This window comes from Notamacropus eugenii, chromosome 6 (genome assembly GCF_028372415.1).
Source record: "Notamacropus eugenii isolate mMacEug1 chromosome 6, mMacEug1.pri_v2, whole genome shotgun sequence".
NCBI lineage: Eukaryota > Metazoa > Chordata > Mammalia > Diprotodontia > Macropodidae > Notamacropus > Notamacropus eugenii.
The window spans coordinates 172,653,731-172,680,749 of NC_092877.1; the positions used below are offsets into that span (position 1 = coordinate 172,653,731).

Below are 27,019 nucleotides of genomic sequence, written 5' to 3' on the forward strand. Positions count from 1 at the left end.
GGGAGCTGGAGGATTTAGATTTCCTGATATTCGGTGTAATTAAAAGCCTGCTGGAAGGGCCGGAGAGGCCAGGGTGGGATTGGAATGAGAGTGGAAGCGGAGAGAGGGGAGGGGAGAACACGGGAGGGACGGAGAGTCCAGGCAAGCAGAAAGTTAAGCGGAAAGTTAAGGAGCATAAAGAAAAAATAGACTCGGAGCTCCATCTAGCGGATGGGAAAGGCGAGACAGGGGAGAATGTACCGTGTCTTCCCTCTGCGCCTCCTTATAGCACGCTCCATACTGGAGCGGATAGGACCTGCCTTAGCGGTCGCTCAGTACCCCGGCACTGAAAGCTCAAAGAAAGCCAAAGACCAGTGTGGGGAATAGGAGGGTGCCAAAATACCTTAGAGACAATGCACCCAGTAAAGTGGGAGGCAGAGGATCGCCAAGGGACCGTATGGCCATTGGTGATTCCAGGACTTAGTTTTAACATCTGGGGCAGAGACAATATGAGCCGCCTCGGGATGAGGTTATCAAATTTTTAGTAAGGGCCATTGCTGTTGTACTGGAGTCCCCACCCTTGAATTGGAAGTCAGACACCCCGATTTGGGTGGAGCAATGGCCCCTGACTCCAGAAAAACTCCAGGCACTACAACTATTGGTTAAGGAGCAAATATGCTTTGGGATTAGTTGATTGCACTTCCGCTGTTGTAACTCAGCCATTTAGTTTCATCTTTGTTTTATTTGATGCCTCCCTTTGTCAGTTGTGCTAGCTGCAGATTTCTGTGTGAATGAAGTCTTGTTGTAGGGTACTCATATGCTAAAGGCCTTCCTAATCCACTCAGCCTCCAGCCACTGTTTGCTCTAGAGCCAGGTGCGCTCCGCGCATAACAAAGAAGGGGATATGTTGGGATTGGAAGCTCAATTCCGTGTGGACAGTCTCGGGCGGGTAAAGGTGGGAGCTTCTAAATCTTAGAGCTCTCACGAGTCCCCCCCAGGAAACGACAGGGTATCGAGGTGAACCGAGCTATCTCGAGTAACTCCGCCTCTTCCTGTGAGAAACGTGATGGGAGAGAGATCTCCCCGCCCTCGAGATGGTCCCGGATTGGAGCACACCTTGTTATCTAACAGCACAGTATTTAGATGCAAACTGTGCGGCTGAAGGTTAAGTAGGATTGAGGAAGCCTGAAAGCTCTCTTAGCACGTGAGGAGCCAAGAGGACAGTAGGCTCCGCTTCTTTTCTCTTCTCTCTCCCCTCCCCCTCTCTCCCCGCTTGTACTTCTATTTCCAAGCCCTTAAGATCTAGCCTCCTTAGGAAATCTCCCCCTCTTCCTCCTAAGGAAGACCACCCTGCACTTGTAACCCAGACCCTGAAATAAAGCTCAACCCCTGTTCGACTCTGGAACGTCCTTTCTCTCATACGTTTATCCGGTTTGGCCAACCGAAGACCTGGGACAGGTAAGAAAGACTCGGGTAGCCCAATACAGGCCTCTAGGCCTGGCAAATAGTACCTGTCTGAAGGGTTCTTGTGAAGGCCAAGTGAGAGAACACATGTAAAATATTTTACAAAATTTAAAGGGCTATACAACGCTACCTCTTAACAGTGCATTCATGACTCTTCTATCACTGGCCTGAGGCTGCCTCGCTTACCCAACCTGCATCTATGGTGTGGTTCCCCAGAGAGAATAGGTTCAACTACTAAAACTCACTCTCAGAGGTCTAAGTGGTAGCCTTGGAATGGGAAGCTATACATTTAGTGTTCACAACTGTATCTCCTGAGTTCCCAGCATTGTGCTTCCCATTTAAATTAAGTCAACTAAGATGGCATCATTAAATGATAACTATGAAACATTCACTAAACAAGACAGAAAAATCAAGAGTAATCATAAAATAGTCCATCCATTAACCTAGGCCACACTCTCCTACCAACAGACAGGATTTTGGAGAAGACTAAACAGAAAATTAAAGAAATCTAAAGGGATTACCTCCTTGGGGGCACACGAGTAAAACTGTGTAAAGGCAAGTTCACAATTCTGCACTTGATATGTTTTATCATGTCAGAGGATACTCCTCTTCTGGATTTTTCTGGTTTCTTTATGGGGGAAACTGCTGATCCCTGTAGAAGCCTCAAGTGATTTTAGTAAAAGTCATGACCCTAAGCTTGAGGTCGGCAAAGCTAGAAAATTCTGTTCCTTGGCAGAGCTCTGAGTGTTAACACTCACAGAAAAACAGCACAAAAAAAAAAAAATAAATAATAAAAAAACTCCAATTCACCCCAGTATGGAATACACTCAGCTCCTCACTCCATTCCAAGGGGTCTTCCCATTTTCAGCCATAGATGGCAATAAAGATCAAAGCAGACAAATGTCTGAGGGGTTCCCACTATTCAAAGTGCATATGGTGAAGCAGTCTGGTGTTTCCCTTCCCCAATCAGCTATTCAAATAGCAGACGATGATTGTTTCCTTCAATATACTGTTTCAAACAGCAGAACTTCAACTAGATCAGCTCCCAGCAACAAATAACGATAATAAAAAATCCTTCCTTCTCTAACTATATTAGCTCCCAGCAAGAGCTGCCAAACCTGTTTTCCTCTCTTAGCTGACTTCAAATGAGCTGAGATCAAAGAAATTGTTCCTGTCTTCTGTACAAGTTTCTGCTACTTCTTTCTTCTTCCCTGAGTTCTGAATACTCTTCCCACCTCAAAACAGGGTATCCTTGTGTCAAATGACTAACCTCCATCTTAGGGTGAGAAAAAAAATTCACATCTCTGTCAGACAAAACACAAACAGGTCATACACAACTGTCTCATCCTCACTGAAAATTTCATTCATCAAGGATTCACAGTGAGCAACCTAAAAACATCCATAATATCTGTATGCAAATTACCTATTGAGAAGTAACATACTATATCCACCCTTGCCTTTGGCCAGCACTTTTCTGCCTCAGGGGATATTTTCTCTCAGATCTCTTCTGAGAGAGAACAACAAAAGGCAGATCAGAAAAAAAAAAAAAACAATCATGGGATTATAGATTTCAAACAGGAAGCAGCTTTGGAGGCTGGCTATTCCAACCTTATTATTTCACACAAAAAGAATTTGAAGCCCAGGGAAGATAAGTGGCTTGCCCAAGGTCACATCCACAGCAAGAATCAGAGCCAGGACTTGGGATTTTTGCCTCCAAACCCAAATGCCAGAATGAGTTTCCTCAACTATGCATCTGGTCATGTTCCCACGCTATTCAATAAACTCCAGTGTCTTCTTATGGCTTCCAGGATCAAATATAAATACCGCTTTGGGGCATTAAAAGCCCTTGACAAACTGGCCTCTTACTCTCTTTCCAATTTTCTTCTACTTCTTTCCATTCTCTCTACAATACAGGGATCCAGCTGTCCCTCACATAACTCCATCTACCAACTGTACTCCTTTCACTGGCTTTCCCCAGTGCTTACAATGATTTCCCTCCTCACTTCTGCCTCCCAGCTTCCTTGACTTCTATCCCTTCTTTCCCTGGCAAAATCTCACTCACACAAGATATCACTTTTTGCAAAAGGCCTTTCTTGCTCTCCCCTCCCCTGATTCCTTCCCTTTGAATTACCTTCCATTTAGTAGTAGGTATGTGTGTGTGTGTATCTTTTATATTCAAATCTAGTTGCATATTAACTCTCCCACTAGAATGTGAATTCCTTTCCAGAAGAGACAATGACTTTGTCTTTCTCTGTACTCCCAGCATCTAGCACTGTGTCTGTCACATATTAGTGCTTAATAAATCCTTGATGATGGATGCTACCACACTGCTTCCTCTTCTTTCTGGTTCCATGAGTGTGTGAGTGTGCATGTGCATGTGTGTGTGTGTGTCTGCGTGTATGTAAAACAAAATAGTATTCAAATCTTTGAATTATGCTTCAGTGTTTTTCAAAATAAGATGAATTATAATGCTGGCTAAAGCAGGTATTTATTTATGCACGTATGAATATATAGAAATGTGTATATATTGACATAGTTAGCTATATTCCCTATTGATTATTCACATTATTCCCATTAATGTAATAAAAAATTAGTTCCCCATGCAGGAATTTTGATAATGTTTTTAATGTCTTCTTACTGCCATAGATACTAAAATTTGAAACTAATTAATAAAGCAAGAGACTAAAAATGAAATGCAAAGGTATGTGCTACACTTAAGCCAACTGTTGTATACTACCACTGATGATTTGCATCCATGAAGCAGTGTAAAACAGGTCATCCTGCAAATGCATAATGGGAAAAGGAGGTAGGTGAATCCTAGCAATAGGAGGTGGGCAACCCAAGAGCTGTGCTGGGATTTGTAGACTTTATATAATATATGGGAGTCTACCTTCCAAAACAAACCCAGGGACTATATGAACAAAATTACAAAAGACTATTTGCACAAATAAAGTCTGATATAAGTAAGTCGAAAAACATCTTACCTAAATTAATTTGCTTATTCAATGCCATGCCAATCAAACTACCAGATACTTCTTTTCTAGAGCTAGAAAAAATAATATCAAAATTCATCTGGAAGAACAAAAGGTGCAGATTATCAAGGGAACTAATGAAAAGAAATGCTAGGGAAGGTGACCTAGCCATACCAGATCTCAAATTGTATTATAAAGCAGCAATCATCACTTCCACTTGGTACTGACTAAGAAACAGAGGGGTGAATAGTGGAATATGTTAGGTACTCAAGAAACAGTAGTTAATAAATGTAGTAATCTACAGTTTGATAAACCCAAAGGCCCCAGCTTCTTGGATAAGAATGCACTGTTTGACAAAAATTGATGTGAAAACTGGATAACAGAGTAGTAGAAAATGGGCATAGACCAATGTCTGACACTGTACTCAAGAATAAACTCCAAATACATACATGATCTAGATATAGACATTGATACTGTAAACAAATTAGGAGAGCAAGGAATAGTGCATTTGTCAGATTGATAGAGAATGGAGAAATTTATGACCCAATAAGAGAAAGAGGACATTATGAAGTGCAAAATGGATAATTATGACAACGTTAAATTGAAAAGTTTTTGCATTCTTTTCTGGGTAGGAATACAGCTACCTGCTCCATACCTGATTTATATTTGTACACTGGCTACTTCTCTGTTGTCCCTCCAGTGGGTTGCCCTAGATTTCAAGTCCAGAACCACTTGAATAATTAACAACTCTAGAATTAGAATGGAGAATGAATTTTAATGGGAAGATAATAAGTTCACGAAAGTCTGCTTGTGAAGGGAGAAGAGGACATACTCTAGAGATGTTGCAAAAGTGAAATCAACGGGCCTTGGCAACAGCTTGGATGTGGTGGAAAAGACAATCGGTGATGAGAGATAGTGAGGATTCCAGGCTTGCTCCTGGGTTGTGAGCCAAAGGGAATGGGAAGGTGTTGTTGCTCTCTATAATAATAGGGAAGGTAGGAATGGGGGAGCTTTTGGGGGAAAGATAATGAGTTCTGTTTTGCAAATGTCTTGCAGTTGGAGATGCCTTAAATGTGAAATTGGATTTCTGCACAGAGACTGGGGCAGGAAAGGTAAACTCGAGAGCCATCAGCATAGAGATAAATTAATCTCTATATTAATTAAATCTACTCTGGAGGTGATGAGATTAACAAGTAAAGTAGTAGAGGAGAAGAGAAGCCAGGACAGAATCCTGAGGGATGCTCATGATTACAGGTGAAATGATCAGGTAAGAGGAAAAGGAGAGAGTGAACCAAAAGTCTAGAGAGAAGAGATAATCAAGGAGAAGAGACTGATCCAAGGCTGCATGGAAGGTAAGGAGAATCAAGATTGAGAAAAGTCTTTGGATTTGACAACTAAGAAATCATTTTCACACTAGAGTCTACTAAAACTGCCATCTGAAAACCAACATCCTTAACTTTATACCTGTGAAGTTGAACTATACAGTTTTACATTTTTCAGTATTAAATTTGATCCCATTACATCCAGCTCATTGACATTCTTTTGAATCCTGAGTTTGTCCTTGAATGTATTATCCCTCCAGCTTGGTGACATTAACAAATCTGGTGGATAAGGCATGTAAGCATTTATCAAAATCATTGATAATGACTTTAAATGACCTTGGGCAGGCAGGTCCTAGCCACCAAATGTACATTTCTGGAGGACACCACTACAGACCTCCTGCTGTGTTGACATTGAATCATTCACAAATCTTTCAGTCCAGCTGATGGGGTGCTTGGGGTCCCATGGCCAAATTCCTAAATTTATACTGAATGTCTGGGGTGGACTGGCCAATAAAATGCATACCCACAATAGTTACTCCCTCAGGGAATTGGGATCCAGGTTAGTGAATTGCTTTAAGGCTTCCACTAACTGTCCTAGGAAGAGGGCTGACTTTTCATCAGCTCCCTGGGTAATTTCCCTGAGATGATCATAATTCATAGCCTTTTAAAATCCCATTTTCACTCCTTCTCTTAGGCATAACACCAAATGGTCCCTTTTTTCCTGTCTGCATCCCTTTGATAATTCCATCCAGGATCCACAGCCAGACCTCCGTGGCTCCCAGAGGGTAGGTGGGTGTGGATACAACCAGATTATCTCCAAACCTCTGGATTAAATCCCAGATTCTCTTTTTCTCTTCAATGGTGCAACAAGAGAAAAGAATCAAATTTGTGTCTCCCCATGATCAAATTGGAGGCAGTTTGCTCTAAAGCCCTCTACAAACTTAGCAGGGTTTTCTGAGCAATGGGCAAGTTTTTCCTTAACCTGGGTGAGATCAGCTATTGAAAAGGGGAAATTCACCTGAATCGTTCCTCCAGTGGAATCTGCTACTTCCCCTAACGGGAATACCTTGGAAGGAAAGGAGGAATCAGGAACTTTAGAGTGGGGTAGAGTAAGGAGTTACGCCCATAATGAGAAAGGGACTAGGGAGCGAGGGATTCTGGGGAATGGAGTCCTGCTACAGAGGCTCAGAAGACCAATGAGCGGGAAGCTCTTGTAGTGTTAGTGGCTGCTGGGAAATGTACTTCGGAAGTGCTGCTGGTGGTGAATGCCCTGAAAGTAAAGGTTTAGGGGACCAATGGGCAGGTGGCACCGGAAGGTAAGGGGGAGGCCTATGTTGTAGGAGTCTGTTAGCTTCTTCATATGGTTTGGAAGGTGAGGAAGAGGGGGAAGGGGCCGGTGGAGCAGCAAGGGCGGGGTGTGAGACTGTGTAGGTGCTCCAGGAGCCAAAGCTTGGGGGCCTGAAAGGAGGGGATCATCAAGTATGTCAAGTTCATTCCGATTCCCCTTTGCTGGAGTAAGTTTAACTAGGAGCATCCTACATTGCTTCCACACAACTGGATTCTGGAACAGAGTCATAAAAGCCTGGACGTAGGGAACTTCTATAAATTTCCCTTCCCTATGGGAAAAGAGATCTGGCTGTAAGATGGTGTTATAATTTAGAGTTCTACCATCAGGCCATTTCTCCTGATCTTCCAGAATGTATTGAAGCCAGGCAGTGTTGCAAAAGAACACAAGACGCTTTTTGTTGAGGTCTTGAAGACTAAGTCTTTTCCAGTTCTTCTAGAGACATCCTAGAGGTGAATCTCGAGGTACAGAAGGAGATTGGCTCATCTTTTCTGCCTGTAAGCTGTAGGGGGGATAGGTGAAAAGGGGAAAGGGCAATGACAGCGCCTAGAGGTAATCATCTCGAGGCGTCCCAAGAAAGGGAAAGTGCACTGAACGCCACAAGGCATCCCTTGTTTCAGGGGAGGGTGCCAGAGCCTGTTGAAGGCTCTTCCCAAATCCCAGGAAGCCTTCCTAGGTGCTGAAGGGGTGAACCTCAAGTATAGAGCAAGGAGAGGGGAAAGTGTAGAAAGCTTAAGGGAAAAGAAAGCTCACCTTGACTTGGAGAAGGCTTGAGACCTCAAACTACATCCTGGAGGAGTCGCCAAAAATATGTTCAGGGTCAAGAAAGGTGCAGGAACTGCTAGAGATCCCTGTCATCCTACTCTGGAAAGAATTCACTGGACTCAGGCGATATTAAGTAGGCAAAAAAGTGTATTATTATTTCGCTTTTCAGTGGGCAAGAATTCTTAGGGAACCTGCCATTTAAAAGAGTTATAGATAAAGTTTATATAGATTACTCTATAGTAAGATGTGTGCCAAATATGCTAAGTACGTGTTTTGGGATTTGATTAGGGAGTCGTCAAGGAGTGCTCACTTCTTAAAGGAACATGCACTTTGGGTATCTATTATGCAGGTATTTTACCCAAATTCATCGGGAAATTGCCCAAGGGGGGCTATTTGGAGGTGTGGTTTTAGGCCTGAAACTTCACTAAGTCAACCAATGGTCAGGGTTGATTAGAAAAAATCAGACTTCTGTCATCAATGTCTTGTTAGACAAGATTAATGTAAAGGAGCTCATGTACATCTAAGTAGAAGATACATATGCTGGTCAGTGAGTAATAAATGTCCCTATGACCCACTGCACAGCTAGTTTAGTCAGTATGCAGCTGGCTCTAAGTGATAACTTTTATAGGTGCAGCTGGCTACTATGGCAGGAAGGGAGATAACCGTTCCTGCTGGGGCAGGCTGTCCTTGATCTGGAGGGAGACTGTCTGAGATAGTGTTTTGAGGTTAGAGAGAAATGTGATTTTTAAGAGAAATGTGATTTTAGAATTAGGCTCCAACCACATGCACCCAAGCACTCCATCACAGCCATCCAACCAATTCTGAGTCCTTACTGCATTATACCTGCTCTCAGGGGCAGGAAAAGGTTATTTATGGTTTGCTCCTCAACCACAGCATGAAGTCTATGGCCTATTTAGGGTCTGGTTCTTCCTGCAGTCAGGACTGATGTGGATAGAAAGACTGCCCTGAGAGTTAAAATAATATTGATTGACTTTGTGAAGCCCTTGGTGCCCTAAATTTTCCCTTTACCACAGCTTCCCCTTATCCTGGACTGTAAGATTCCCTGTCCCTACCCCTCATCCTGGGGAAAACATAAAATTCTCTGTTTCCATCCCTCATCCTGGCTAATGGGATTTCCTTATCATGTGTCCTTCATAGTCCTCACCCTCTGCCTTTATCTTGCAATACTCCCCCTAGGATGTCCAACCACCACAAGTAAATCCTAAAGTCATCCAACATAAATCTGGTCCTTTTCCTATACCTTTACCTTTATTTACCTCCTTGCTCAATCTCAGGCCCACTGCTTTTGCTTCAGTAATGCTCCCAATGGCTACAGAGAAGGGCTAAGTGAATTCATTCACATTTTTTTTTATTTAACTTTTAACATTCATTTTCACTAAATTTTGGGTTCCAAATTTTCTCCCCTTATGTCCCCTCCCCTCACCCCAAAACACCGAGCCTTCTAATTGCCCCTGTGTGCCAATCTGCCCTCTCTTCTATCATCCCTCTCTGCCCTTGTCTCCATCCTATACCCCTTTACGTGTATTTCTTATTTCCTAGTGGCAAGAACAGTACTCGACAGTTGTTCCTAAAACTTTGAGTTCCAACTTCTCTTCCTCCCTCCCTCCCCACCCCTTCCCTTTGGAAGGCAAGCAATTCAATATAGGCCAAATCTGTGTAGTTTTGCAAATGACTTTCATAATAGTAGTGTTGTGTAAGAACTAATTATATTTCCCTCTATCCTATCCTGTCCCCCATTGTTTCTGTTCTCTCTTTTGATCCTGTCCCTTCCCATGAGTGTTGAGCTCAAATTGCTCCCTCCTCCCCATGCCCTCCCTTCCATCATCCCCCCCACCCTGCTTATCCCCTTATCCCCCACTTTCCTGTATTGTAAGATAGGTTTTCTTACCAAAATGAGTGTGCATTTTATTCTTTCTTTTAGTGGAATGTGATGAGAGTAAACTTCATGTTTTTCTCTCACCTCCCCTCTTTATCCCTCCACTAATAAGTCTTTTGCTTGCCTCTTTTATGAGAGATAATTTGCCCCATTCCATTTCTCCCTTTCTCCTCCCAATATATTTCTCTCTCACTGCTTGATTTCCTTTTTTTAAGATATGATCCCATCCTCTTCAATTCACTCTGTGCACTCTGTCTCTATGTGTGTGTGCGTGTGCGTGTGCACGTGTGTGTGTTATCCCACCCAGTACCCAGATACTGAATAGTTTCAAGAGTTACAAATATTGTCTTTCCATGTAGGAATGTAAACAGTTCAACTTTAGTAAAGTCCCTTATGACTTCTCTTTGCTATTTACTTTTTCATGCTTCTCTTCATTCTTGTGTTTGAAAGTCAAATTTTCTTTTCAGCTCTGCTTTTCATCAAGAATGCTTGAAAGTCCTCTATTTCATTGAAAGACCAATTTTTCCCCTGAAAAAAAAACCTACTCAGTTTTGCTGGGTAGGTGATTCTTGGTTTTAGTCCTAGTTCCTTTGACTTCTGGAATATCCTATTCCACGCCCTTCGATCCCTTAATGTAGAAGCTGCTAGATCTTGTGTTATCCTGATTGTATTTCCACAATACTTGAATTGTTTCTTTCGGGCTGCTTGCAATATTTTCTCCTTGACCTGGGAACTCTGGAATTTGGCCACAATGTTCCTAGGACTCTCTCTTTTTGGATCTCTTTCAGGCGGTGATCTGTGGATTCCTTGAATACTTATTTTGCCCTCTGGTTCTAGAATCTCAGGGCAGTTTTCCTTGATAATTACATGAAAGATGATGTCTAGGCTCTTTTTTTGATCCTGACTTTCAGGTAGGCCCATAATTTTTAAATTGTCTCTCCTGGATCTATTCTCCAGGTCAGTTGTTTTTCCAATGAGATATTTCACATTATCTGCCATTTTTTCATTCTTTTGGTTTTGTTTTGTGATTTCTTGGTTTCTCATAAAGTCATTAGCCTCCATCTGTTCCATTCTAATTTTGAAAGAACTATTTTCTTCAGTGAGCTTTTGAATCTCCTTTTCCATTTGGCTAATTCTGCTTTTGAAAGCATTCTTCTCCTCATTGGCTTTTTGAACCTCTTTTGCCAATTGAGTTAGCCTATTTTTCAAGATGTTATTTTCTTCAGCATTTTTTTGGGTCTCCTTTAGCAGGGTGTTTACTTGTTTTTCATGCTTTGCTTGCATGTCACTCATTTCTCTTCCCAGTTTTTCCTTCACCTCTCTAACTTGATTTTCAAAATCCTTTTTGAGCTCTTCCATGGCCTGAGCCCACTGAGTGGTCTGGGATACAGAAGCCTTGACTTCTACGTTTTTCCCTGATGGTTAGTAAGCATTGTTCTTCCTCATCAGAAAGGAAGGGAGGAAATGCATGTTCACCAAGAAAGTAACCTTCTATAGTCTTATTTTTTTTCCCTTTTCTGGGCATTTTCCCAGCCAGTGACTCGACTTCTGAGTGTCCTCTCCACCCCCACCTCGCCTCCAGATCCACCCAGCCAGCACTTGGGGTCTGAGATTCAAATGCTGTTCCCCAGCCTCAGGGCTTTGGGCAGGGGCAGGGCTGCTGTTCAGTGTGAGATTAAGTTCAGGTGCTCAAGTCAGGGCAGGGCCACCTCACGGGCTCCATTCTTTCAGGAAGTTTATGCAGAGACCTTCAACAATGGATCCGGGCTCCTGCCTGCTTGGGGAGCCCTGGTCTGCTCCTGCCTCTGCTGCTGCCTCCAGAGGGGGCCTGAGTTATGGGGGCACCCCACACCCTTCTCCACCCGCCAAAGAGACCCTCTCACTGACCCTTGTCACCTGTGGGTGGGGGACCCGCGCAGCTGCTGGAGATTCCGTCCCTGAAGCCTGCTTGGATCCACTCCTTTCAGTGCTGTGCCGCAGAGGCAGGGTTGGGCTCTGCTCCAGGTCTGGGGCAGGAGGGACCTTTTGTGAGAGGTTTTCAGGCTCTCTGGAGCAGAAATCTCCAGAGATTGTTCTGTGGCTTCTGCTGCTCCAGAATTCGCTGGTGGTTCTTTTTTTTACAGATATTTTATGGGCAGTGGGTTTGGAGGTAGCGTATGTGCATCTTTCTACTCTGCCATCTTGGCTCCGCCTCCTTCATTCACATTTTGAACCAGCTCTCCCATCTCTCTCTCTTCAACAGGACCTGAGAGCATTCCAACACGTTTGAGTGATTATATGTAGAAAGGATGGAAGCCTTTTGGATGATCTGTTTTACTAGACAAACATTAGTCACTACAATTCAAATTCTGCTTCCTTTTTCCTCTGTTCCCTAAGATAGTGTCTTCTTTTCCTTGATACCACTGCAGTCATAGTCTGTGGATTCTCCTGGTTCTGTTTGCTTTATATGAATGAGGAACAAACAACGAATGGGAAAGCATTTATTAGACGTTTATGAAATGAACTGGGAATACATTTAGAAAAGTAAGGTTTTCCTCAAGGAGCTTATATTTGAAGACAAAAATAGAGGACCTTTCCATTGTGAGTCAGATGGAAAGATGGTCATAGAGCTCATGGTGCAGCATACAAAGGACCACAGCTGAGTATGTCTAGGAATAAACAGTGCAGAGGCTTCACTCTGGTGCTAGAGGTAGAGTTTCGCTTTTAAGCAGGGCTGTCTGGCTGTGGCTACAGTATCTGGGGCTTAACAGTAGGAAGCCAATTTCCAGGAAGGAAGGAGGGAAAAGATGGGGAGTTAAGAGAGGGCTTTGGAGAAGGATGCCTTTGGGAGGGGTTGGAAGGAAGATCAGTCATGCTGGTCACTCACGGGAGGCAGGTCCAAGATCTCTGCCTCTCAAGGGAGGCTGTGATCTTGATAAAGTCCAGCCACATATATATATACATATATATATATGTATGTATATATATATATGTATATACCTCCACTGTTTAGATTGATCTGGTCCTAGTAGGTGCCATGACTGCATCGCCAGAGGTACAGCAAAGTCACTCTTGTGCATTCAGTAGGTACCTGTGTTGAGACTGAAAACCAAAATTATTCCACCTTCAGGATAGCAGTCTTGTCCTTCATGCAAACGGTAGCATGTGGAAAATCTGGTCTGAGAACCAAGCTCTTGATCATGGATAGATCTTTCCTATCATCACAGGATTCCCATGTGAAGACAGGAATAACCATTTACTACCTTCAGCAGGGAGGAGCAGCTAGATGGTTCAGTGGATAGAGTGCTGGGTTTGAAGTCAGGAAGACCTGAGTTCAAATCACCTCAGACATTTACTGTGTGACTTTGAGCAAGTCACTCAACCCAGTTTGTCTAGGAGGCAACTAGGTGACTCAGGGGGTACAGTGCTGGGCCTTAGGAGTCAGGAAGACCTTAGCTCACATGGCCTCAGACATGTACTACCTGTGTGACATTCTGCTCCCACAGTTCCCCATCTCCACAGAGTGGGAAGGCAAGCTTCATTTCCTAATTCTCTTGAACTAATCTCAAAGCTTAGTCATCACAATTACAATCCAACTGTCTTTGAGCTTTTCATTTCCACTTTGATTTTCCTTTTTTGTGCTGTCCTCCTGGTTATGTTCACTCAATTCAATTAGTCCACATACATTTTCCCATCTTTCTCTGAATACCTGTCATTTACAATTCCTCTTTTTTTCTTTTCCATTTTTTTTCAGACCTGTGATTTTACTAGCATTTCCAGGTGTGTTAACTCCTTCCACTTGTGTAGATTAACAACTCATCTACAGTCTTAGGGGCTTATAGGAGAGCTGCCTCAGATCCCTGAAAGGTTAAATGACATTCCTAGGGTTACACAGCTTGAATATGGCAGGGTAGAACCTGAACTCTCATTTTCCTGACCTCAAAACTGGCCTTCTATCTACTGGGGCCTCCTGCTTCTCATCATTTTTTCCTGTACAATAACCTATGACATTCATGTACATATGTACATTTTTAAGAATTTGTTTTATTTTTTTATTTTTTTCAGAAAGAAATCTACTTTTCTTGTCCCATTGCCCTACTCCTCATTGAGAAAGAAAGAAAATCAAAACTCCTATTATATGTTTGTAAAGTCAAGCAAAATAAATTTCTGCATTGGCCATTTAAAAAAAAAAATAGTCTCATTCTGTACTCTAGCCTTACTTATAATCAGCTGAACCTGACATATCTTTTCCCAAAGAACTGCTCTAACTCCCTCAGTCCCCACCCTGAAAAACAGCATCAATAGGGCAACTGTAATTCTGCATAGGCTGGGCTCGAACCCAGGGCTGCCTGGTTAAGGCCAGCTCCACCCTCCTTGTGCCAAGTTCCCTGTCCCAGAGGAATCATTGTCCTGTCCTCCTGAAGGGAGAATCAGAGGAGAAAGGAACCTACACTGCGTTTGTCCCAGGGCGTCCATCAGACATCAGAGCACTAACATGGTGCTGGTTTTCAGTCTGGTCTTCACAGAATTATTCATGGCTGGCAGACACTTGAGGGGTTATCGACACCCAAGTCTTCCCTGTACAGAAGAAGGAACTGAGGCTCAGAGAGGAAGTGCTTTTCCCATCTTCAGAAAGGGAAACAACAGACGGGTCCAGGATTCGACATTGGAACCCAAGTGCTTCCAATCCACATGCCCCACCCTCCCCTTAGGTCTCACCTGGCCTCCATCGTGCGCCCATCCCCCATGCATCCTGTCACAGCTCCAGGCTCCAAAGAACCTCCAGCACAGGAAGCAGCCAGCCCGGGGCTCAGCCACCCTCGCGATCTTGAGCTGTGGACCCCTCCCGCGGAGAGCTAACTGACCTGGCACGTGCGCACTCACCAAGGCTTAGCATTACAGTTGGACCCATGCGCGTGACTCCTGCAACTGGAGAACGCACGCGCATTTCGGGCCCCCTCGAGGCGCTGCTAGGGCTACAGCCATCTGCAGGATCGATTCACTTATCGCTGCTACCCGCTTAGGAGTCACTTCACTTGGAGCCTCTGGCGGTTAACGTTTTTTTTTGGAGCATAGGCCAGGGCCCAGAGAAGTCCGTGACACCAAGGGAGAACTCCTCGTGAGTTCCCCCACTATCTCTGAGACTGGTCGCCAACATGAAGAAGATTTTTAACATTTTTAAGAGGAGCGTTCTGTCCCCATCTTCCTCCTCCTCCTCCTCTCCCCCGCGGAGGGACAGTGGGGTCCCATCCTTCAGTCCGGATTCTTACATCATCAAAGTCAAGGACCTCGATAAGATCCACAAAGCTGCCGCGCTTGGGGATGTGATGAAGGTGCAGGAGCTGCTGCTGCTGGAACAGGCCGGAGTCAACGATCGGGATAAAAAGGGCAGGTGAGAGAGGGCGATGGGGGAGGGAGAAGGGAAGGCCCCCGGGAACAGCCTCAGACACCCCCTCCCTCTCCCTCCACGGGGGCGCCTGTGCCTGGGCTACCCCTTGGCCAAACTTTTCCCCTCAGCACCTGGGACAGCGCAGGGTCAGGCTCAGCCTACTCGAGATTGGGTCCCAATCCTGACCGCTGGCGTCCCCTCCCCCTCCTGCCTACCCATTTTTAATGAAGGGAAACTCCTTCACTTTTCCTTTAGCCAACCTCCAGCTGACCAGCTTTCTTAGTGGTGAGGTGCGAGCAAATGCTGCCCTGTTCTAGTGAAATGTTGTTTTCAGCCTTTCAGTTGTGCCTGACTCTCTGTGAAGGCCTTTGGGAGATTTTCCTGGCACAGATACTGGAGGGCTTTTCCATTTCCTTCTCCTGGTCCTTTTACAGATGAGCAAATTGAGGCAAACAAGGTTAAGTGATTTGCCTGGGCCACACAATTTATATTTGCCTAAGGGTAGATTTGAACCCAGGAAGATGAGCCTCCCTGATCCAAGGCCCAGCACTCCTATCCCCTGGGCCACCTAGCTGCCCCATCTGGAGAAATATGGTCACTATATGTGGAGTGTAAAAGCAACAAGGCAGAAAAATAATATCTACTTTTACTAATCCATTCTATGTCAAGCACCGAGCTAATCACAGCAGATACAAAGAAATCTGGAGGTTGTCTCTGCGTGTTAGGAGGTCAGTCGAATGGAGATGGTAATCTATAAGGGAGACTGGGAAGGAGAGGATCAGATACGTAGGAGGAGATCCAAGAAAAAGTAGTGTTACAAAACACAGACAGTAGGGAATATCAAGCAGACAAGGGTTCTAGTTTGAAAAGGCTTCAGAGAGATCAAGTAGGATGAGAATTGAGAAAAGACCATTAGATTTGGCAGTTAAGGGAGAATTGATATCTTTGGAGATTTTGGAAGCCAAACTAGTGTTGAAAGAAAGGGTCCAGAGAGGAAGTGGAGGCACATGTTTTCAATGATACTCTTGTAGCATTTAGGCACAAATGGCAAGAGAGATGTGGGATAAGAGTGAGGACAGATTGATGAAGTGAAGATATTTTGGGGGATGGGGGAGAAGTCATGGAAAATATTTGTAGGCAAGGAGGGAAGCAACCAGTAGGCAGGGAAAGACTGAAGAAAATAGGAATGAGAGAGGGTGCATGTGCTGGAGGAGATAAGATAGAATGAGATCACTTGTACCTATGGAAGCATTTTCATGGGCAAGGAGAAGGACTACCTTTTCATGTGAGATGGATGAAGGAGGAGATAGTGACAGAAGGCATTTGGATGATGTTAGATGAGAAGAAGGGGGGGCAGGGTAGTCTCAAGTAATGGCGTCAATTGTTTTCAGCCAAATATGAGACAAGATTTTTAGCTTAGGAGGTGCACAGTGAAATATGGGACCTTTGAGGAGGGATGAAAAGGTTTGGAAGAGCTGCTGTGGTAAGTGTAAGGAGACTGGTTTTTCATGTGTAGTTTATAGAATCAGCTTCCTTATTCTCTCAGCATACCTAATATAGCTATCTGATTGAATGTGTATATTTGAGTTTCTCATGTGGACTGGATATGTGGTGTCATCGTATGTGGAACTCCCTTTACACTGCAGACCAGTATCTTTCAACATATTAGAATCTTAAATAATTGCTTAGATCCCCAAGAGGTTAAGTGACTTCCTCAGGTCACACTGCCAGTGTGAATCAGAGGTAGGTCTTGCCAGCTTCAAAGCTAGCTTTCTCTCCTCCGTACTGTACTGCCTTCCTGGAGTGTAATCAAGGGGATGTAGGCAAGGAGATCTTTAAACATGAGTCACAGAAATTATCAATGTATTTATAAAGGACATATATATTTTATTTTGCTTGTAAACACTGGAAATCTGTGGAATCCAGGATGAGATTTTGAGGGTTCACAGTGCTTGATTCACTTCCCCCAACTGAATTTTGTATAGTTTCATAATTGTTGAAAATATGCAAATGTTATTATATGTCTTCTTAGAAACAATGAAACACTGTCCTGTTGTTACCATACCCCTATATTGAATGTAATTTCCAACATTAGTCATTCATTAACTTTCAAAATTAACAATGATAGCTATATTTCAAGTTTTTATTAATATTTTCGCTTGTCCCAAAAGCCAAGAAATGCAGGCATTGGCATGATCCCTCACCTAAAGTAGGAATGCATAAGAGAGAACAGCCTCATAGGTGAAAACAACTGAGGTATTATTGGCTCATTGAAATGGCTGAAGTCAAAGGCTTTCATGGTTGTCTGACTATCCTCACTGACCTTGTTCTGATACATATGCTGTGATTTGTAGACTAATAACTTTTTCTCTTCCAATAAATATATGCTGTTTTGTTGAGATGATTATTAAAAAAAACATTTAGAGTAATGATAATGGAAATGAGTGTAGGAAACTATTTGTTTAAGATACAAATATTTTTTAAAACTGAAGAAAAACAAAAACCTATAACCAGTCATTATACAGTTTAAAAAATGCTAGTCCCTTTTCAAGGTTGAGAAACTTTTCTGTTTGTTCAATAGTGACCAAATAAGAGAACTCTAGCCCTTTGAGCCTGCATAGTATGTCAAGTAGATAGTTATTCCCTAGTTGGAAGATTAACTGTACTTAAATGGAAAGAGACATTCCCAGAATGATGAATGTTGCAATTGCTAACAGGTTGAAAGTCAGGTTGAAAGTTGTCACAGACTCTTGTTGCCCCTCTGTCTTTGTGGTTATATTCTTCCCTAAAATACACAGCAACCAAGGTGCCCTCCCCCCATAGTGCAATTCAGTTAGTGTGATGGCTGACCCAATATCTTTCACTTTCATCATCTTTTCCCCAACAATGAACATTTGAGGCTGTTTTGCTTCCTTCCTTTCTGATTTCTTTCACCACTCGTAACTCAGTTTCTTGTTTAAGCAATTTCTCAAATGTATATAAACATGTTTTTAAATTCCTTCCCCTCTCTCTTCCACTGCCTTCCCAAGAATATCTCTGTCTACCCTGCTTCCATTTTCCTTTTGTCCCTTTTCTTAGTAAAATGAAATCCTATCTTAATCATAGCTGATAGAGATGGTATACAACTGGATTAAGAAAGACAAAATTAGTGTAAACTGAATGAAACAACCTCAAATTTATTTTAGTTTCCTTCACAATCTCCATAATCAACAGCTTCATTTCATCTCCCTCTTTTTTCTTTAAGCATTAACATCCAATATTTTCAAGAGACACAGAAATATTATTCAGTATTGTTTCCCTGTTTGTGCAATTACTAATTTAAAATAATATTCTCTTGTCGAAAATAATTTTTGACTGTGGATAAAGTATTGAACCTGGAAGGTCAGGTAGACCTGAATTCAGATTCATCCTCAGTGCTTTCTAGTTGTGTGACCCTGAGCAAATAACTTAACCATTTTTTGTCTCTGTTTCCTCAGCTATGAAATGAGGCTTACAATGGCATCTACTTTCCAAAGTTATTACAAGGATCAGATGAGACAACATTTATAAACTGCTTAGCACAGTGTCTGGGACACAGTAGATATTTGCTACATGCTAGTTGCCTTACTTCTCTGGCTTCATTCAAACACATCACCAATGCAGATGGAAGGATGGGAAAGGAAGAGATCTGTTCCCTCTATCTATGTGAAGAAGGCATGAGGGAAAATGCAAAAGGGGAGTCCTGCAGAACAAGGAAATGTTAACGATCCATATATGAATATTTAGATCCACATTCATTACTTCAGAAATACATGATTTTGTTCGTATGGATATTCCCTCCACCAATACATATAATGAACTCTTTACAACTTGGTAAATGATCAGTCAGAGGCAGCTAGGTGAATCAATGGATAGAACATTGGGGCAGGAATCAGGAAGACTCATCTTTATGAGGTCAAATCTGGCCTCAGATATTGATTAACTATGTGGCCCTGGGCAAGTCACTCAGTCATGTTTGCCCTTGTTTCCTCCTCAGTAAAATGAGCTGGAGAATGAAATGGCAAACTATGCCAATATCTTTGTAGAGAAAAACCCAAATAGGGTTCACTAAGAGTTTACATGACTGAAAAAACTGAATAGTACTGCTGATCTTTGAGATTTACTGTTGATAACCAATTCATCCTCCTTTGACCAACCTGGTGATATCTTTATGAGCTTAGTCAGGTTGGTCTGTGGACAGCAGACATACCAGGCTCTTACCTTGCCAGCAAGGTGGAGCTACCACAAACTTGCACCCTGCTAGAATAGACATTAGCAACACAGAGCCCCTTCACCTGTCTCCTTTGCATTGCAGTAAGGCTTTAGTGGAGCATGCCCACACGTTTGCATATGTGCTTCTCAAAATACAAAGTATACAAATTTGAAAATTTTTTTTTCTGAGGCAGCTGCCTTACTAAATATTTTGTAATTATGGATATTTTTAGTTGAAAGAAGTTGTTATGAGACTTAACAGCCAGGCAATGTGATGCACATCTATAATCCCATCTGGTAGTGAGGCTGAGACTGTCAGATGTCTTGCACCCATGAGTTCTGAGCTGCAATGAGCTATGCCATTAGGGTGTCCACACTAAGGCTGGCATCAGTATGGTGAGTCTCAAGGTACAAGGGGCCATCAAGTTGTCCAAAGAGAGGTGAACCATCTGAGGCCAGAAACTGAGCGAAGTTCCCATGCCAGCCTCTAGTAAAATCTTAATCTACATGCTGTTTGATCTCAGGACTTTTGTTCATTATATCCAGCAATAAGAGCTAATGCACATTGTAGAATTCTTCAGGTGACAATAGTGGCCACTTATATTTATCTTAGCAATGATGTAGAGTTCAGATATAATAATAATAATGCAGTTTATGTTAGAACTACAGTACCTACGTTGAAGTACTGATATTGCTTCTTTGTCTATGGTACCTTTTAGCAGGATATAGTTTCCTTCCTTATCTCTTTTGATTAGATCTATTTCTGCTTTTGCTTTGTCTGACATTAGGATTGCTACCCCTGCTTTTGTTACACAAGCTGAAGCATAATATATCTGCTCCAGCCTCCTTAGTTTACTCTGTGTGTATCCCCTTAATTTAAATGTGTTTCTTGTAAACAACATATTGTTGGATTATGTTTTTTAATCTATTCTGCTATCTACCTCCATTTTATGGGAGAGTTCATCCCTTTAACATTCACAGTTGATTACTATCTGTGTCTTTCTCTCCATCCTCTTTCCCCCAGTTTATGATTTTAGTTCTCCCTTCACCCTCCCCCTCCCAAATAGTTTTAATTTCTGACCACCGCCTTCCTCAGTCTTCCCTCCCTTCTTTCAGCCTCCCTCCCTTTTGGCCTCCCCTCTTTTCTTTCCCTTTTCCCCTCCTACTGCCTATAGAGCTAGTTATATTTCTATACTTAATTGAGTTTGTTGTTGCCTCCTTGAACCAAGTCTGATGAGAGTAAATCTCAAACACTGCTCATCTCCCTCCCCTCTTTCCCCCTTCTGTAATATTTTTGTGCCTCTTCCTGTGATGTAATTTACCTTGTTCTGCTGCCTCCTTTTCACATCTCCTGTTACAATCCCTTCGCACCCTTTAATCTCATTTGTTATCATCACATCATTTAACTTATACCCACTCCCTCTTGTCTTTGTATATTCCTCTTAAATACCATAATAAAGATACAATTCTCAAGATTGACAAGTATCATCTTCCCTTATGGAGATGTAAAGAGTTTGCCCATATTGAATACCAAGTTTTATTTTTTCCCTGTTTACCTTTTCATGCTTCTCTTGAGACTTGTGTTTGAAGATCAAATTTTCTACTGAGCTTTGGGTTTTTCATCAGGAAGGTCTGGAAATCCTTTATTTCATTGAATGGAATGCCTAAAATATTATGCTCAATTGTGCTTGATGATTAATCCTTGGTTGTAGTCCCAGCTCCTTTGCCTTACAAAATATTATATTCCAATTCTTCTAATCTTTTAATGTAGGAGCTGCAAGGTCCTGTGTGATCCTGGCTGTAGTTCCTCAACATTTGAATTGTTCATTTCTGGCTGCCTGCAGCATTTTCTCCTTCACTTTATAATTCTGGAATTTGGAAACGATATTCCTTGGAGTATTCAGTTGGGAATCCCTTTCAGGAAGTGATGAGTAGATTCTTTTGAGGAAGGTGATCTGAGCCTCCAATACATGATGCCAGTAAGCTGATGAGATGCTGGTATGAACTGCATAGCTGATGTCAAGGGAAGGGTGGGAAAGCAGCTGTTCAGCATGGGCTGAGGTGGGATTCTCCAGACTCAAGTTCCCCGCTGACACCTGGCAGACTTTAAGCCTGATTGAATGAATGCAAGTGGATAATCTAATCCTGCCTGGAGTTGACAAGAAGTTGGGGAGATGTTGTATCCCTGCAATGTCCTTACTATTGGTGGCAATTTCCTATAGTCAAAAGGTTTGTAAGCTTAATACAAGATCTATTTACTTATAGATTATGGGTAGGGGAACATCAGAGGTTCTCTAAAATTAAGCTATTAGGCATAGAACTTTAGACCAACAACATTAAGTTAGGGTCCTTTAATTATTAGTAATACTGTGGAGACAATTAGGTCAAGAGCTTGTGAAGTTAGCAATATAAATATTATCTGTGTCTCAATTGGTTAATGTTTTAAAAAAAAATTTTTTTATGGTTCATATTGCAAATGCTTTAAAAAGATGTGTCACCTGACCAAAAAAAAAAAAAGATTCTTTTGAGGACTATTTTGTCCTCTGGGTCTAGGACCTCTACGCAGTTTCCCTTAATGATTTTTTGAAGATATTGTCCAGGCTCTTTTTTTCATCATGGCTTTCTGGCAGACTGATAATTCTTAGATTTTCTCTCCCATATCTATTTTCCAGGTCAGTTGTTTTGCCAATGAGATATTTTACATTTTCTTCTATTTTTTCATTTTTTAGATTCTGTTTGACTGATTCTTGATGTCTCATAGAGTCATTAGCTTCTAGCTGCCCAATTCTAATTTTTAATAGATTGTTTTTTCATTAACATTTGCATCTCCTTTTCTGTCTATCCAATTGTTCATTTTAAGGAGTTATTTTCCCCAGTTCATTTTTTGTACTTCCTTTTTCATTTGTCCAGTTTTCCCAGTTAGGTTTTATGTTTCCTTTACCAGTTGTCGAAATTGCATTGAAATTCTTCTGTGAATTCTTTTTTCATATTTTTAAAATCAGTGGCCAGTTTGACTTGTACTTCTCTAATTTGTCTTTTACAACCCTTCTTGAGCATTTCCAAGAATGCTCTTTGGGCTTTTGGCCCATTCATATTCATATTCCCAGTGGACTCTTGGGGCAAAATGTCTTCCATAGGATAAAGAATTATGGAATTTGATTGCAGAATGAATAAGACTATTTTTTCTTATGTTTTGTTTTGTTTTGGTTTGGTTTTTCTTATGGTTTCTCCCATTCATTTTAATTCTTCCACTCAACATGACCTAAGATGAAAATGTATGCGGTAAAAATGTATGTGTAGAATCCATATAAGATTGCATGTCATCTTGGGGAGGGAGGGAAAAAAGAGGGGGAGAAAATCGGAAGTGCTTGTAGAAAACTGAAAATGAATAAATTAATTAAAAAGATAGTTTAAAAAATCTACAATACCTAATATAGTACAACTTTGATTTTTATAATTATCAAGCAGTCACATGGCTCTCTCATTTTCATAGGACTCCACTTCACCTGGCCTGTGCTAATGGATATCCAGATGTTGTGTCCCTCTTAGTAGAGAGAAAATGCAAACTAAACCTTCTTGACAATGAGGATCAAACACCTTTAATGAAGGTATACACTAGTTATCCATGTTTGTCATTACTATGTAATACATTTTGATTTCTCTCTTTGATTAAGAAAATATGCTTTACTAACTTACTTAAATATCACTAATGATATTTTAGTGTAATAAATTTTTTCTTAGAGTGTTTATTGTCTCTTTCTCTACATTATATTGACAGGCAGTACAGTATCAGCAGGAGGAGTGCACAACTATCCTGCTTGAACATGGTGCAGATGCCTGTGCTATGGATACCCACCACAACACTGCACTTCACTATGCTGTCTCGGTACATAACATAAAGATAGCAGTAAAGCTACTCAGATACAAAATAGAAATGGAAGCAAAAAACAAGGTAGAATATAACCTCTTGTTTAATAAAGCATTTTATGGTCAAAAATGTGTAAATTAGATAATGTCCAATTCACATATTTATGATTGATATATTCTTGTAAGCATTTCTTTGTTTTTTTATTTATACTTTATATTTATTTATTTAAGTTGTCAACATTCATTTCCACAAAATTTTAGGTTCCAAATTTTCTCCCCAGTTCTCCCCTCCCCCACCCCAAAACGCTGAGCATTCTAGTTACCCCTATGACCAATCTGTCCCCCTTTGTAACATCCCTCCCTTCCCTTATCCCTATCTTCTCTTTTGTCCTGTAGGGCAAGATAAATTTCTATACCCTATTACCTGTATTTCTTATTTCCCTAGTTGTATGCAAGAACAATACTCAACAGTTATTCCTAAAACTTTGAGTTCCAACTTCTCTTCCTCCCTCCCTCCCCACCCATCCCCATTGAGAAGGCAAGCAATTCAATATAGGCCATATCTGTGTAGTTTTGCAAATGACTTCCATAATAGTCGTGTTGTGTAAGACTGACTATATTTCCTTCCATCCTATCCTGCCCCCCATTTCTTCTATTCTCTCTTTTGATCCTGTCCGTCCCCAAGAGTGTTGACTTCAAATTGCTCCCTCCTCTCATTGTCCTCCCTTCCATCATCCCCCCCACCCTGCTTATCCCCTTCTCCCCCACTTTCCTGTATTGTAAGATAGATTTTCATACCAATATGAGTGTGCATTTTATTCCTTCCTTTACTCGAATGTGATGAGAGTAAGCTTCATGTTTCTTTTTGTCACCTCCCCCCTTTTTCCCTCCACTGAGAAGTCTTTAACTTGCCTCTTTCATGAGAGATAATTTGCCCCATTCCATTTCTCCCTTTCTCCTCCCAATATATTTCCTTCTCGCCCCTTAATTTCATTTTTTTAAGGTACAGTCCCATCCTATTCAACTCACCCTGTGCTGTCTATCTCTGTGTGTGTGTGTGTGTGTGTGTGTGTGTGTGTGTGTGTAATCCCACCAACTACCCAGATACTGAAAAAAGTTTCAAGAGTTACAAATATTGTCTTCCTATGTAGGAATGTAAACAGTTCAACTTTAGTAAGTCCCTTATGATTTCTCTTTACTGTTTACCTTTTCATGCTTCTCTTGATTCTTGTGTTTGAAAGTCAGATTTTCTTTTCAGCTCTGGTCTTTTCATCAAGAATGCTTGAAAGTCCTCTATTTCATTGAAAGACCATTTTTTTCCCCTGAAGTATTATACTCAATTTTGCTGGGTAGGTTATTCTTGGTTTTAGTTCTAGTTCCTTTGACTTCTAGAATATCATATTCCATGCCCTTCGGTCCCTTAATGTAGAAGCTTCTAGATCTTGTGTTACCCTGATTGTATTTCCACAGTACTTGAATTGTTTCTTTCTAGCTGCTTGCAATATTTTCTCCTTGACCTGGAAACTGTGGAATTTGGCCACAATGTTCCTAGGAGTTTCTTTTTTTGGATCTCTTTCAGGAGGTGATCAGTGGATTCTTTCAATATTTATTTTGTCCCCTGGTTCTAGAATATCAGGGCAGTTTTCCTTGATAATTTCATGGAAGATGTCTAGCCTCTTTTTTTTTTATCATTACTTTCATATAGTCCTATAATTTTTAAATTGTCTCTCCTGGATCTATTTTCCAGGTCAGTTGTTTTTCCAATGAGATATTTCACATTATCTTCCATTTTTTCATTCTTTTGGTTTTGTTTTGTGATTTCTTGGTTTCTCATAAAGTCATTAGCCTCCATCTGTTCCATTCTAATTTTTAAAGATCTATTTTCTTCAGTGAGCCTCCTTTTCCATTTGGCTAATTCTGCTTTTTAAAGCATTCTTCTCCTCATTGGCTTTTTGAACCTCTTTTACCAATTGAGCTAGCCTATTTTTAAAGATGTTATTTTCTTCAGCATTTTTTTGCGTCTCCTTTACGAAGGTGTTGACTCATTTTTCATGCTTTTCTTGCATCTCTCTCATTTCTCTTCCCAGTTTTTTTCTCCACTTCTCTTATTTGATTTTCAAAATCCTTTTTTGAGCTGTTCCATGGCCTGAGACCACTGAATATTTATTTTGGGTGTTTGGGATACAGAAACCTTGACTTTCATGTCTTTCCCTGATGGCAAGCATTGTTCTTCCTCATCCGAAAGGATGGGAGAAGATACCTGTTCACCAAGAAAGTAACCTTCTATAGTCTTATTTTTTTTTCCCTTTTTTGGGCATTTTCCCAACCAGTTACTTGACTTTTGGGTTCTTTGTCAAGAGTAGGGTATACTCTGAAAATCTGTAAGATCTCAGTTCCTCCATGGTGGCACAATCAAGCATGTGCACTGGTCTGGGAGGAGTTAGAGATTTTTGTGCCCACAATCTTAGCAGTTTCCTCTCCACAGCCACCTGGCCTCCAGTTCCACCAAGCCAGCACTGGGGTGAGATAAAGATCAGCTCCCTCAGGGCCTCTACACAGGGTTGAGGTAAGAATCAGCTCCTCAGTGGCCCCAGGGGTTTTTTGATCCGACAATTGTTGTGGGCTACTGTAGGGGCTACTGTGGTTACTGCTGCCACCTGCCTGATGTGGCCTCTGCAGCTGCTGCCTGAAGCCACAGCTATGGGAAGACACTTTTTCCTTCCTGGCCAGCTGAAAAAACCCTGTCACTGATCTTTGGAGCCTGTGGGTTGAGGGATCTGTGAACCACTGCTACTGCCACTGGATATTCTGCTCCCGAGGTGTCCTCCTCCCAGAGCCACACAGCACGGCTAAGGCTGGGCTGAGTTCCACTCCACATCAGGTGTAACAGTCATTTCCTGTGGGCCTTTCAGGTCACCCTGGGCTGGAAATCTCCTCCACTGTGTTGTTCTCCACTTCTGCTGCTCCAGAATTTGTTGAGAGTCCCTCTCTACAGGTATTTTATGGGCTGTGTGGGGAGAGCCCACATATGTGTGTCTTTCACCTCCCTCTCTTGACTCTGCCCCTTGTAAACATTTCTTTAAAGAAAATAATATAAAATAATTCTGTAGTCAAATTTTATTGGCCTTTGGAATTTTCTGATGGTAAGGTGGAACAGAGGAGATTTCATTCATTCACATCAGACCTCCTAATGAGGAACTTCCATCTGTTGTTTTAGACCAAGACCTACTCTAATATTTAATCTCAAAGTAGGTTTCCTAACCTGGGATCCATTAATTTAAAATAATCAACATTTATTTTGTAGTTATTTCAATGTCATTGACTTCCTTTGCCATCTCTATATTTTAGGTATTTGAAAGCATTGTTCTGGAAAATAATGGTGTCCATGACACAAAAAATGTTAAGAGACCCTTACTTAAGGAGCGTTCTGGAATGCTGCAATGTCAAGTGACTTCCCAGTGTCACCCAGCCAGTATAGGTGTGTCAGCAGCAGGCCTTGGATCTAGACCTTACTGACTTTAAGGCTAACTCTCTATCCATTCCATCACAGCTGTCTCTAGAATTTTCTTTGCTTACTATATTAGGTCTGCTCTCCAGAATGCAATGGTTCCATCCAGTGTTTACATACACTGCTTTTCTACATATAGACCTTTACTTGTGATAATGAAGTGTTAATTTGTCGTGTAGAAATGCCATAATGTTTTAAAAAATAATCTTTTAAATATTTGTTCCTGTTAAGCATAAAATGACATAGAATATTCACAAGAACAAATTCTTATGTGTATGTTGGTTTGTTTTTTTCTATTTCTT

At 41.6% G+C, this 27,019-nt stretch overlaps 1 protein-coding gene and 1 pseudogene across 1 annotated transcript in view; one reads left to right on the top strand and one right to left on the bottom strand.

The window, feature by feature from the left end:
* The window catches only part of LOC140512186 (nucleophosmin pseudogene), a 355,194-nt pseudogene that overhangs the window by 202,153 nt on the left and 126,022 nt on the right, over positions 1–27,019 (bottom strand).
* The window catches only part of LOC140510842 (ankyrin repeat domain-containing protein 26-like), a 96,222-nt gene continuing 76,156 nt past the window's right edge, over positions 6,954–27,019 (top strand). Inside the window, 4 exon segments of the mRNA XM_072619717.1 lie at positions 6,954–7,053; positions 13,789–15,115; positions 22,836–22,950; positions 23,121–23,294. Of these exon segments, the coding sequence (XP_072475818.1) occupies positions 14,880–15,115; positions 22,836–22,950; positions 23,121–23,294 (525 nt within the window). The 5' untranslated portion in view covers positions 6,954–7,053; positions 13,789–14,879.